We start from the raw sequence: 14686 nt of genomic DNA, 5'->3' as shown, positions 1-14686 counted from the left end.
TAGAATTTTCAGCTAAACAGAAGGTTATTACCTAGGCTGTGTTACCTGGCTTTGGTTGTCCTCTCTCCCTTTCTTTTCTCCAAGTCTATTTGACAAAACTGGAAGAAAGCAAGACTTGATCCTAATATCTACAAATGAGGGAGAATTGTAAGTGTTCAGCTGTGATGACTGTGTAGCAGAATGGGTTTTCTTGATTGTCCCTGTGTCCCTGCTCATTCTTGATTGATGCACCTCTAATCTGAAGACAGAAAAAAAGAGATCATATATGAAGAATGGCTTATTGAAACTGAATAAAAGAAAGAGCTAAGCACTGCTAGTCAGAGAACTGAACAAGCTTAAAATCAGTGTTAAGATCTCCCCTTAAGGAAGGTTTGTCATCTCTGATTTGTAAGTGCTGCAAAGTGTGAGAATCACTTTCACTTTGAATAATCAGGTAATGTTTTTAAATGTTTCTTTACTTTCTAGCTTGCTAGTAAACTTTGGTCATCTTCTTCCACTTGTATTTACTGATGAAGATTCTGCTTCTATTAATTTTAACCTAAATTTCTGCATGTAAGTTATGGAAATCTAAATAAATTGAATGAAAAGTCTTCAGGCAGTACAAGGTACTGTTGCCCTCCTTCCTTGGCTACTAATTCCAGATATAAGATTGTATTCTAGCTGCTTAACAAACATGTCTCTGACCTAAAGGTTTTTATACCAATGTATGGACCCTAGCATCAGGGATTTTTCCTTGTGGAAATAGCCCTGAAGCAGTTACTGAGTGAACAGCTCTGGCTGAGCCAGAATTTTGAGGGTCTTCAGGTGAAATAATAGGATCTTCCTCTTGAAAAATCAACATAAAGTGACCCTTGTATCTAAGAAGTGTTTAGTGACTAAACTTGACCCTGTCACTAGGCAAGTGGGAGATTTGGGGTGTCTGTTATTTTTTTGCACTTTCAATAAGGTGTTTGGAATGAATACTGTCTCTGGATTACTGATAAAAAGTTGGAAGGAGGAAAGTTAATTTCTCTTTATTACATCAGACTTCTTGGTGATTTGAAAGTCATCTAGTCTTTCTGTAAACTTCGTCAGTTCATAAAATAATAAGAATAGTACTTCCATGCATCATGCTGAGAGGGCAAACATCTTAGGCTGTGATACACCTAGATAACATAATGGTAGGAATAATATGCACACAGATTTTGATAGGGAGGTTATTCTGATCCTTATGTGAAACCATAAGATAAAAGCAGCAGCTTTCTCAAACTTCATATTCTTTGATACTTTCTTAATGCTTCACTTTCAGGAAGGGGCATTAGCAAAATATTGCTGAAGTTACAGACTAACTCCTATAGCCAAAAATAAGCAAGTAGTAACTGTGATACTAAGAGCAAAATTTCAGATATTGTGATGACGTATCTGATCACTCAGCTTCTGACATTATTCCAGTATAAAGCAGTTCTTCCTGTGGTTTCAGGAGCAATGTAGTTTGTGTTTGGTCTGTTAACTTATCACAGATTTCAGTGTTACCTCCTACCTGTTTTCCACAAAAGTGCTTTTCAAGTTATTTTGGCAGAGTTGGTACAGAAGTGAGCATATCAACAGTCTGTTAGTGGTAGATGGCTTGAGGAACTTGAATGGGGGTTGGGAACTAATCAATTTGGGCTGCCTAAGTGTGTTGTCACTTTTTATTTCAGTCTTATTTCCCTTTCTATGTTGGTGCTGAAATAATAATATCATAATTCATTTTCAACAGGTCAACCCTACCTTTGATGTGCCTGATACGCTAACACCTGACCCAGTTATCATAGGGATTAGACCCTCTTCAACGATCAGTACTCCTGTAAGTTGCTTCAAAAAAAAGAAAAAGGGTAGGATATAGCTAACATGTTATAGAAATGTGCTTTTACTATCCATATGAATGAAATAGATTTTTTTAACAATTGTCAAGTGCTCAGAGCTTGATATCCTACATTCTCAACTTAAACTTTCTATCACAGTTCCCAAGTCTAACCAGAAGATGGTGTAATAGCAAAGCTTTCATTTTATACCTGTAATTTTACCACTATACCAAGTACAAATTCTATTTATAAGCCCATGCTAAATACATCTAAATATTACTGTTAAAATTTGTGGCTTATTCTCAAACACTTCTTGTAACTCTGTCTTTATCTGCAAGTAATGGGAAACCTAAAGAATCATTGTCTCACTTGATACTATTCTAAAAGTGATGTTTTATGTTTTCTCTTTTTAAGGCATTTTATAGTTTCCTAGAAGGAAAAAAAAGTAATACATTTTAAGACAGATTAATAGGATTAGAGTCTTCTGGTGTTAGCTTTACATATGACATTGGTATGGCATGTGGGAGGAGAGGAAGGCAATGTTTTAGCAGTAGTTTCGTAGGAGGAGAAATATGCTCTCCTGGTATGAAATCTAAAAGACATGCTGTTCTAGAATTAGGTTAAAATGAGAATTTTTCTTTTAGCTCTGAATCTGTTCCGGTGAAGGCACAGATTGTGTCTTGAGCATTTTTATTTACCATAAAGAATTTGTGTGGTTGAAGGGTTAATACTTACGAAAAGGCAGCAGGTGTGGTTTCTGCTGTTCTATTTTGCATGAATGCTTTATGAAAGCTATGTTATGAAGGTACCATGTAAAATTCTTTAAGATAATTTATCGAAAACCATGATACACAGGTTGATGAGAAACCTTTACTTCAAAACAAATAATCGTATAATAACTTGTATTTGAGAGGTGATAATGTTATATATTTTAAGGCTCATCAGTTGTGTCATGTTTTCACAATGGAAATATGTTTTTTTGTAGACTTACATCTGTTTAGTAGGCTTCACAGATAGTGGATTGTGGTAGATATAATTTATTGACTACCTATAACTTTTAAGTACTCTGTGTTCATTACTTACTGCTCATCTCAGAGTTCAAACATATGGTTGCACTGTGATTCTTTATTACATACCTACAAATCACTTAGTTTCCACTAATTCTTTTAATATGAAAGCAGCTTATAAAATGTTATGCCCAGAACTTGGAGGAATACATTGACCCAAGAGATACATTGTTGTTTTGACTGCTGTCTGTCTGGCTTTACAATGTTCATTATAAAAATTACAATGTTGCTTCAGAGTTTATGCTTTTTGACTGTGTCAGTAACCACTACTCTTTTTTTTTCCCCAGTATCTTAATCTACCATTTATCACTGATTCCCATCACTGTTGCATTTCAGCATTCCCCATCTGCATATTTTTCCATCTACAAACATTTTTATACCCTTGTGACTTGGACTGTAGCCTTAAGGGGAACTTTCCTGTTCAACACACCACTGTGTGTTGAACCACAAATTCAGGAATCATTTTTCATATTTTCTTTGCCACTAATATCCTTCCTCTCCAACTTTGTCAGCCTATCTGGTCCTCCCTGCTTTTTAATGTCACCTCATCCTTTAGTATCACCGTCCTGTCCAGTGTCTGCTGCATTACCAGCTTCTGTCATTTGTGGAATTAACACCTGTTTCTTAATCAGGCCAGGCACCTAGACTCTCTGTGTCTTGTTTCTAGAGAGTTCTGGATCTCAGTGACTTGGTCCTTTTCATCTGAAGCTGTCTCAGTTTCCCTAATGTATGGGGAGACTATGTCTAATAGAGGCTTGATGTGTTCTTCATAAGAAACAAGAGGAAAAGGGCAAATTCTGGCTTTATTCCCATCACACCTTCACTGACAGGTTTCCTCTTGATACAGTTTGTCCTCAATTGAAGGATACTGCTTTTATGCATTATTTGTATTTTTTTTTTCTTAATCCTTCTCCAACTTGAGGTTGCCAACTTCTAGTCCTAGTCTAATTCATCATCCTATCTCATACATATCCCTGATTCCAGCCCCAATGGGTTGCTCTTTTTCTACTGCTTATCAAAGACATTATCACTGTGCACTTTTTTTTTCCCTGCAAACATGTCAAGACCCATTTTAAAACTGTTTATGGCTTTTTGGCACTACTTCTACTGAAAGAACACTGTTCAAATGACAAAAACTTTTGATCAGATTGTTGGGTTAATTTATGCATGTCCTGTCTATACCTACTTATTCTTTTTGAAGTGTTTTGCTCTGCCTTGAGTTCTCTCCTTCTGACATGTGCAGAGAGAAAAATGCCCTCTGCACTTAGGTATCTTTATGCGTTCTTGTTCAATGCATTTATCATGCACATTACACAGCAGGATCTTAAGGGTTATTTATGGAACATATTGGCAAGTCCCTAGACCACTGGAAGTAGCTAATCCACGTATTTAATTTTTCTACTGAAGGAGAGAGATACTTGAGACAGTGGTCCGAGAAAATGCAAGTTTTTATATACAGCCTTCCTCTGGGATGAGTAACAACACTGAAGCTTTTGTAGGATCTCTGGTGAGTTCCTTAAAGCTCCCTGAAATGTCTTCAGGAAGACTGGAAGTCTATGCAAAAGCTTGTAATGTTTTGTTGAATAACTACCAAAATTCCTGACAGTAAGTGGTCAAAAACTTCTGTAGGTCTCAAGCTGGTCCAGGAGAAAGGAGAATATGATAAAGTGCTCTTCTTATTGAGAATTTTTTCTTCAGCTGTAATTGTGTTCTGTCCTACTCCTTTATGGGAAATACATTATTACTGTCCCTAAGGTGATTTCTGACAGAGCAAAAAGTTATTTCCTTTTCCTTCCTTCTGTGAAGATTTGTTAATGAAAATGATAGAGTAGTATCGGTTGAGAAGGATGTCTGGAGTCCTTTCATCTAACCTTCCCCTTAAAGCAAGGCCAACTTGGATCAGGTTCTCAAAAGCCTTGTCCCGTTCATTTGTTAATAGTGTGTAAGCGTAGAGATTCTACCACCTTTCTGGGCAGCTTGCTCTAGTGTTTGATTGATGAAAGTATTTTTTTTTTCATAATATGTAGCTAAAATATCCTATGTTCCAACATGTCTGTTGCCTTCAATTCACAGTGGTCCTCTAATATGTGTGTGTCTTCTTTCTCTCTACCCATTAGATATCTGAAATGGCAGCAAGATCTCCCTGTATCTTTTCTTCCTTAAGGCTGTACAAACGTAGTCCTCTGCCTTTTCTTGATATCTCTGCCTAGAGAAGATTTTAAAAGCAAATATTTAAAAATATAACAGTCTTGATTCTTTAGTGTGAATTTAAAATATATGTTTAGATATTTTCTTAGCAGTTCATTTATTTTGAGCTGTAGCTAAGAAAATGCTAGTATTATCTCTTCCTCCCACTCTTCCTCCTCTTTTCAAGGAATTTTAATTTCTTGCTTCATCAAAACCAACAATCCATCACAGCTTCCACACTTAAAATGCCTGCTTTTGTGGGTTTTTTTTTGGTTTGTTTTTTTTTTTTTTAATTTGGTTGTATTTTCTTACTTCAGAGGTTAAGCCTAAGATATGCAGATATGAATGTTCTTATAGGGATTTTGCTAAAAGCACTTATATTATTAAACTGCCTGAATTGTAAACACCTTATCTTTTCAGCTTCTGTTCTATCTTAGTACTAAGGCCAGTTGTTTTGAACATGGTGAAAAATCTCTTTTCATCTAAGGTTCATACTGATGCAACTTCTTTTGTAAACTCAGCGAAGGGAGTGTGATCATTGTGTCAGTGGAAAAATTTCAGTGTAATCTTCAGTGTGGAGTTGCTTTCTTTTGGACTACAATTACAAAACCATTAAGAGCTCCTGTGTATTATTATGGTTAGAAAATAGCTGTGGATTTGATGATTAATTTATTCAGTTCTCCTGTGTATTATTGAAAACACCATAAAAATTATCTGTGTATGCCTAACAAACTGCTACTTGTGTAATGTCCTAACTTTTTCAATGCTAAGAGTCCTCACATTTTGCAGTTACTAGAAATCAGGTGTGTTCTAGCCTTTTGCACTCTGAAAATATTCACTAAATTGAGGTCAAATTTGGGGGCTGTGGGTGCTGTTTCTTTCTCCTTCCTATTTCCTTGAAGACTCTGAAAGCATTAATGCCTCTCTCCCACCCCTTCTTCTCCATGTATCAAGCAGCTTAACATTGCCTTTGTTTTCTGAACTATTGAAAAGGAAAAATTGATAGTTTTGTTTCCCTTTGGGACTACTTCCTTCTATTTTATCTTCTGACTTTAGTTCTAGTCATGAGGGAGGTTGGGTCTTTTGAATTCTGTAAGGCAATACACTAGTAACCTCCGGTCCCTGATAAGCTGTTGGAAACAAGGGAAAGTTGATGGTAGCTCTGTAGTTTTTACTGACAGCAGCAGGAAATCACTGTAGAGGCTCTCTAATGTTTCATCCCCTGACCTTGCTCGTGTAAACAGGATTTGGAGGAAGCAAAGCAATGTACTGTAATCTGGAAGTCAGAATGTCTGCACTGGCTGGGAGATGTTTGCTGTTCTTTCTCTTCTAGTGCCATTTAACACTAAAACCAAAACACTCTTAATGTTTGTTTACAGTACAATTTCTACAAAGTTAAGATTGGGTTAATTACTGAGTGAGGAAAGATAGGGATTGTTTCTGTTTAAAGCAAAAAGAACATAGTAAGTTTTAAAATAGAAAGTTTATCTGTACTGCATTTGTAGTAGGTGTCTAGAGGCAAAAAGCAGAAGTATCTGTACTCTCAATTTGTTCTGTGCACATTGTTTTCACAGTTTGTATTTCAGGGTTTAGATATTTTTGATACACTTTTCTCTGCCTTTGTTTCGAATACAAAAAAAACCCCAAGCTCCACAATCAAAAAAACATGCCATGTATTTAGAAAGACAGCAATTATGAATAAAAAATTTGCATCTATTCTTCCATTTCTGCATACATGAAGGCTTAATCAACTATTCTTCCTCATGGAAACTTACTTTGAAAGGATCTTGGAGTAATGTCTCTTCTTGCATGGCTTAATGTAACTCCGGGATCCAGTAGGAGAGGATGACAATAGAAATTATATCTTAAAAACTAATTTTTCAAACACTTGATGTTTTTCTTACCACACAACTTCAAATTTATTCTGATTTGTCCTTTCCTGGCTTCAGCCTTATGTGGAAATAAGCACCAACCATCTTCAGTGAGGTTAAGGATAGAGTAAAAGGAAGAAAGGAAATAATGGCAATTTTATACATAGATCATCTCCTCTGGGGCCTAAGTCCAATTCAGAAGGGAACAGCTGGTAGAACAAAACTCACACGGCACTTCATTGTGCAGAGTAGTTACCTTTGCTGTTTGTTATAGTTCATTTGAAAGCACAACAGCTTTCTGTAGTTCATGGAAATCAACTTTCCTAAACATCCTCAGACATTTAACCTTTCACTTAAATTCTGTTCATTGCATGATATGCATGCATTTTTCTCTACCAAAGACAAGTTCCCGCAGTATTCCCTTTGAAAGAAAGACTGGAATCACTGCTCTGCTTGTGTTCCTTGTCCAAAACTCAGTTGCCAGTTAAACTGAGGTCTGCACTGAGGAGTGATCCCACCAGTAAAATGGCTTTGATAAGAATTGACAGTTTTCAGCCTCTTCCATCACCTTACCTTCTTTGTTTCCAAACAGAGAAATAAGAAAGGCCACTCTCTGAATAGCTATGAATTTTCTTCATATACTGCCACTCTACTGATTACTGGTAAATGCTTATTTGAACTGTCAACTCCCTGAGCTCCCAATGACAAATACAGAATTAAATTAGGAAATAGTGTGAAGCAATCCTGTGTCTCCAAAGTTGTGAGGTAAAGCCATCTGCACCTTTTTCATAGATGAGCATACCCAAAAACTCTCAAACAGGTTCTGAATCTCTCATGCTAAGTCTTATGTAAACAGAGAATAAATACTGTAAATGGAGGAAGTCTGAAGTGTTCAGTGCAGCAGAATAAAAATAAGAATTGTGCTTTTGTGTCTTTGCAAATGAATCCCGTTCTCTGTCCAATCTTGCTTTTGGACAGGCAGTTTTTAGTGTCCTCTTGGCTTATAGTACAGTCTAGACAGACATTTTTACTCTTTGTTATGCAGGTACAATATGTGGGGCTGGTGCAAGAGGATAGGCTGCCTTCTCCCTAAACTCTGCAGCTAAACATGTTCAGCTGCTCTCAGGGAAGGAATGTCTCCCATTCCCCCCAAATGCTACCCCCAATCCATCTGGAACAACCATGAAGCAGTAGAGACAGCTTTTTCTGTTGCCCAGCTGAGAGCCTTCTAAAGAAGATACGGTGTATATGAACAAAATGATTCATCACAAGTGCCGAAAAAATGAAGTGTTTCACATGTTGAACAGTGAATTTCTAAACTTGAATTTTGACCTGCTGTAGCTGTCTAGGCATGTTTAAAAAGATTTGTGTATGTAATCTTAAAAGCAGTGTGCTTTGATACCACTAGCATCAAATAAAGCTTGAAGATCAAATGCTTGTAGGTGAACTCAATGCATGTAATAAAAGAGGAATATGATCCAAATGGTCCTTGCATTTTGCAGTGATGCTATTCTAACACAGCATGTAACTGCTGGTTTACAAGGAGAGAACAGGAAATATGTTGTGTCTCTACATAATTAAGTAATAATACATGTCCTGATGTTCCTTAATTGTTTTCATTATATACTCCAAGTGAACTGGAGCTGGAGAGAAAGTCAGGTTTTTATCGGAGACTGAGTTCTGAATTTGGGCACTAGAGAGTGCAAGAATATAATATTTCCTATACTGTTTTTAGCCTGCTTCCCTGAGAAAATATGCTTTATGAGATTGTACTGTTTATTTGTCTGTCACTGTTCTGTCTCCCTAATAATCTTATAATCAAATAATTGGTGGATTGGTTTTTTAATGAAGCTTGGAAATAAGCAGTTTGAATAAGGAAACATGTAGTGCTATCACTTAAGAAGAAGCTAGTGGGATGTGAACTGATGCTAGAATAGGCATGGACTAGCTACTGGTGCCCCACCCCATAACGGTGTGTCAACACATACGAAGGGAGCTTGAGTTCCTGTAGAACAGGGAGCCTAGAAGCGGGACCTAACAGGAAAACATTGTACACATGCACACATACACAAGCATTTTGTAAGATAACAGGCCTTTTAAAACTGGCAAAGTTTTTCTTTGTGTAGGGTCTTACTCAGGGTAGCTGTGTTTCAGGAATGCTTTTCAAGTTGATCTGTGTCTGTATATTGTTCCTTTAGCACATCAGCACATTTCTGGGAACTAGAGGGATGGAAGTTCCAGGTATTATTTCTCTCTCCATTTCCTGAGATACTGTACATGTACACTCTGACCTTGTCTGCTCAAGCAGTGTTTTCCTCTGCTTTGACTGGAAATTCAAGTGGTATTCACAGTTCTCACAGCTGATTCTGCAGCATGCAGAAAATGCCCGACAGCTATCAGCCCACACATCCAATAACAACTGGTTCCTTCCTCTTCCTGGGGAAGAGTAACATCCTCTGAGAAGAAGTGTCCCCTGAGGAATGCAGGAACAGCAGCAAGCCTTTCACACAGGAAATTGCTACTATAGCACTTGTAGAAAAGTGTTTCTGTCACTTGGATTGTCAGTCTGTAATGAGCTTCCTGCTGACCTAGATGATGATTTACTACTGATCTAAATGCCATTTGTGAGTCATTTAGCTTAATGGAAGTTAATGAAATTATCATTCAGTGGCTCTGTTACCCTGTAAGCACCTGGTTTAACTTTTTTTATGCAGTAGTACAAATAAAGTTTCCAACTTCTTAGTACTCACAGGACTTCAATAATTCTGAGATAGCACATTTTATGGGACTAAGAAGCAAAGGGAATGCTTAGTTTAGCTCATAATCCATGTCTCTTAGAGAAGGTTGCAAGATTTATTTTTGTTTATCTTAAGTTGCATAATAAAGCTGAGCTACAGATCAAGTATGCCAGAAAATAAGATTGTAAAGCTAAAATACTGCCCTTGAATTACCCTTTGTTCTTAAATACAACTGGAGTATAAGTTAAGCACAGCATGCTTGCAACTGTGTGGTAGAAACTTGACTATAAAATGGAATTTATTTATATATAAAACTCCTATGTTATTCAAAATTGTTAATTCAAGTTTGTTATAAAAGCAAACACTTGAATACTGCTTCAGTATTTTCTTATTTTTTCCTAAATGACAGTGCTTAAACAAGTGCTAGCAAATTCTATTTATCACTTAGATTAGAGGGGTATCTAAACCCAGAGGATGCTAAAAGCTTGTTTGAGTGTTTCCCATATATATCAGCTGTTCCAATACAACTCATCTCTCCTTGAAGCCGTGCTGCAGTACTATGTAGTTTGCAGTAAGAGATGTAGTTACTTACTTAATGTGTGATAGTGGAAACACTGAGTCACATCCAAAAATTACATAGGTTGCTTAAAACAAGGGTGAAAAAATGAGACTTTTCAAATGAAATTCAGCAGCTAGAGTAAAAAATTTTCCTTCAGCACATAGGTGTTTGATGTAGAAAAACATCTTGGCTTGTATCTCCCACCAAAACAGTTTGGGAGTCAGAAATTAGATAGAACAATGCTGAAGAATGATTTCATAGTCATTGTAACTTGACTGTTTTTATCTGGTTAATTCCATCCAAGTCATTTACCTGACATGTTCAGCTGTCCTAACACTAATACGAGCACAAGGGAAATAATGAGAAAAATACATTTAGAGATGAAGGAGTAGATCAGAGCTGTCTCTAACTTAACTGAATTGATGGATGTCTATGGAGCCATGTATCCAATGTGATTGTGTTATAATACATACAGGTGTGTTACATGCATGCCACAGCTGAACATCTTTCTTAAGTTGCAATGCAAAAAACTAGGAGGAAAGGAGGTGATAGTAATGGTTTCCTTTTGTTCAGGCAGTACATATGTTTGATTCAGTTATATTTTTTTTCAACCTAAGAGGATTCAGATTTCTTCTGTCTGCATGGCTGTAATGTAAACAGCAGGTAAAAGACTGAATGGAGGCAGCTCCATCCTTTTTGCTTGAATTTGAAGCATTGTAAAGTAAAAGCTGAGAGTATATGACATCAGAGGAAAGCAAGTGAGAAACATTCCATGGTTAGTGATTAGGGTGTTCTGGAAGAGGAACACTGGATTCTGTTGCATTTTGCAATAAAATCTATTTGGGAGGAAAAAAAAGAGAAAAAGGAGTCACTCTGTGAGTGACACCATCAGTGGAGATACGTGGCATTACTGCTTTGAAAAGTTGGTTGGTTGGTTGGGTTTGTTCTTTTTTTCTCTGTATCCCCTGACATATGGTACTCTGGTTGTAATAATTTGGGTTGGTTGAATGAGGGAGGTGGAGAGGGGAGAGATGCTGTCCTGTGGCATGTTCTAATTGCATGGATATTTCCTGTACACCAAGGTGTGAGTTCCACTCTGCATGTCAGATACCCGAAGTGGAGGCATTGCAGTGCAACTCAGTTTAATATTGCAGTATTTTTATTGTAAAGGAAGACTCCTTACTTGCAACAGAGATTTAAAAGAATTGCTTTATCCTCCTATTCTCAGGTTAACCAGTATTACGTGTTCCTTGCTGAAAAGATTACTCTTCCAAGATGTTTCCTCCTTACTTACATCTCTTGGGAAAGGAATTCAGTGTCCATACTTCCAATTTTTGCCAGTGTAGTGAAATAGTCCAATACTATTTGCTTAGTATTTTCAGTTAGTTGCAAGTAAGACACTGTAATTCTTCACTCAGTAACCTTATCATAAAATTTTATCATTTTATTCAGTTATGTGTCACTGTAGATCTTTTCAACACCTCTGCTTTCTGTAGTGTATTCTTCTCTGATGTCTTGCATGTGTACATAAAGTTGCATTTTGACAGCGGAATGAAGTCAGAATGCTAAGTAACCCTGACTGTTTTAATAGTTTACAGGATGCCTTTTTTGTCGCCTGTAAACTTGATTTTTCAGATTGCTGGTATGTTTTGTATGGGACTCAAACAAGAGCAGATTTCAGTGGAATCACTAAAACCAGCATAATTATGTAGTGTCTTTCTGATTTAGCTGTTTTTGAAGAAACACTAGCTAGATTATTGAGTTCATGCTGCATTACAACCTAAAATGCATTAATAAAATTGTAGCATGCAGATTATGGATTTTTAAACAAAGATGCATTTATCAGTAACAGTTTGACCAAATATTTCATTAGAGAGGTCTTCAGTTTGAAAGACCATTTCTTTTTTGTCCCCTCAAACTGTATTGACATTAGGCATTAAATATTTGCCCTATATGTCCTAAGTCAGCTTTTTAGCTGATTTTTTGACTTTTTCCCTGACACAGTTCTCAGGCTGTCTGTGACCTATGACCACACAATTATCCTGTTTACCCTTTCTGATTACTGATGGAATTTCAGCTTCCCCACTCCCCTGGTATTTTCTCCATTATTTCAGGATATATTAAAAATCAGTATCATTACCTGACTTGTTATTTCAAAGCCAATCGTTGTTTTTGCTGTGGTTGGAATAGAAAGTATTTTGCCAGAAATACAATTACAGCATTTATTATCTTCAGAAACAGAAGATAAAGATACCTCATTAAACACATTAAAAAATATGCATAATGCTTTAATATCTCTTGCTAATAAGTATGCTGTTGCTGGGACTTTTGTTTCTGATACTTGTACAAATAATCCTTGAGTTACAGAAATTACGTTTCTTTGCTTCCTATAAATCTGTGTTTCACAGATGACTATAAGGTTTTATTTGAAACTGTTCTCTTTCCTTGAAGTAATTCTAAGTTCTGTTTCTTTCACGCTGTCTCTGGACTCCAATAGTGTGTAAACTTATGCCGGAGCCTTTTCCCCCGTGGGATTACTTACTGATTTCTCTCTGTTAGCTGACAGTCTAGTCTCAGGGAGCTTATATGAAATCAGCTCCCTCTAGGATATCTCTTCCTCCACCATATTCTCTTACATCTGCAACAAGCTCAAAACCTGTAAGTGAGGTAAGTTGAAGTGGGGACAAGCAGACAGAAATGATAGCCTCAGTATTGCTTCCTTAGGGCTAAAATGTCCTTTTTATTGGTGCTAATTCTAAGGGCTATAGAGCTCTTGCTGACACCTTCAACTACCCCAATCAGCTATGTTTCATCACTCCTCATTTATGGTCATTTGTATTATTCTGCCTTTTATAGTTGTAAAAAGCAGCAGTATATTTTGTCTGTGAAGGCTCTAAATCCCCAACAGGAATTTGACATTTAGGACTGGAATGCCAGCTGTTGATCTGGGATTATAGTGCCAACTGCTTTTGTTTTATTGTCATTTTAACATCAAGTATGGAGTGCAACACACAGTCAGGATGTACATTCTTCCATATCCCACTGAATGTGGCATCTCCACGTCTTGACTAGGCCACTACCTGTCACAATGATACTGTACAACTGATTGTCTGGCATTTAACTCTTCTGTGTGCTTACAAGAGCAGAGTCAGCCTTAATCAAATGGAATTAACAAAGGGGGTGGAATTCTATTTTACATACCTTTTAGCATAGTTGTATTTATATTTCTCATCTGTACTCTAGTGGATAGTATTTAATGCAGTATTCCATTAATGCTAATTTAGTGAATATTTATTTTTATATCTTTATATATTTTTCTTTCAATTCAGTAATTTCTTTCAATTCATTGTCCAATTCTAACCCATGCAACCAAGCTATGTAGAGAAACATGCTCTGCTTTCAAAGAAAGTGTCATGTGGCCATGAGTATAAGGAAGTGCAAGCACATTTAAAATCTGAGCTGCTGTTCTTAGCAGGAATGTCTTACATGTAAGTGTTATGTGCTTAGTGTTTGATTGATGTCTACAAAATACTTGTGTTAATGTTGTCCCTTATAATTATAAATTACTTAAGTTGCAGGGACATAGATGACTGGGAGTGCCAGTGATGCTATGTTTTTATTAGAGTGTGAGAAATGATGCATCCTCTTGTACTTTGCATGGACACACAGTTTCATAGATTCTTGCTATCACCATGGTGCTGCTGGTGATAATTAAAATTATTACTGAAGTGATCCTGCTTTTAGAAGTTTTAAAAGGTCACAGTATTAACGTGAATAGGGGAGTTTTTCCTAAAAACAGAAAAGATGTAGGGAGACTGCAACTTAGTCTTCATTACAAAGCAAGTGAACTTTAATTTGAAATGCATGGTGTTCATTGACAAAATTTCTGTCCTGTTGCTCAGTAAAGCATCAGACCTCGATGCCAAAGAAATGGCAAGCAGGAATAGAATAAAAGTTTCTTGGTTTTCTTTGTCCTGGTCTTACAAGAGGACCAGATTTCAACAACAGACATGTGGCAGTTTATTGAAATATAGTGACACAAGCAAGTTCTACTTGTGTGCTTCAGCTCCAAGTTGTACATATACCCATGGCTTCCAGTCCTGTGTGTGGATCATACTGCTGCTCCTGGTTTGGTCTGCCAGTGTGAGTAGTCATGTTGAAGAATGTTCCTTGACACCAGAAAGAAGCCGTTAGCAATGTAGATTAATTTGGTTTTTGGTCAGGACTTTGATAAAGCATTCATAATGAATACATTGAATTACATAGATCTATATAAAGACAATTGATATTGAATGTTGTTTTAGATTGTGATGGTTTTGATTGGGATGTTACTAATACAAATATAACTCCAAGACACATTTTGTATGCTAGAGCAATAGGGAGATAAGTTAAACAATGACTTAGTGTGTGTGTGTGTGTGTGTGTATATATATATAGTTGT

General features: G+C 36.7%; 1 protein-coding gene across 4 annotated transcripts in view; it reads left to right on the top strand.

Moving 5' to 3' along the window:
- Window positions 1-14686, top strand: part of POC1B (POC1 centriolar protein B) — a 50704-nt gene that overhangs the window by 23409 nt on the left and 12609 nt on the right. For 3 of the 4 annotated variants that reach the window (XM_068999946.1, XM_068999945.1, XM_068999948.1), the window contains one exon: window positions 1739-1825. In XM_068999946.1, the coding sequence (XP_068856047.1) occupies window positions 1739-1825 (87 nt within the window). Of the gene's footprint in view, window positions 1-1738; window positions 1826-7993; window positions 9919-14686 lie in introns of those variants that run through there. The other variant, XM_068999950.1, reaches the window with a different exon arrangement.

The sequence above is a fragment of the Aphelocoma coerulescens genome, chromosome 1A (genome assembly GCF_041296385.1).
Source record: "Aphelocoma coerulescens isolate FSJ_1873_10779 chromosome 1A, UR_Acoe_1.0, whole genome shotgun sequence".
NCBI lineage: Eukaryota > Metazoa > Chordata > Aves > Passeriformes > Corvidae > Aphelocoma > Aphelocoma coerulescens.
The sequence above is the reverse complement of the archived record's forward strand: the minus strand, read 5'-3'. Positions and strand labels throughout refer to the sequence as shown.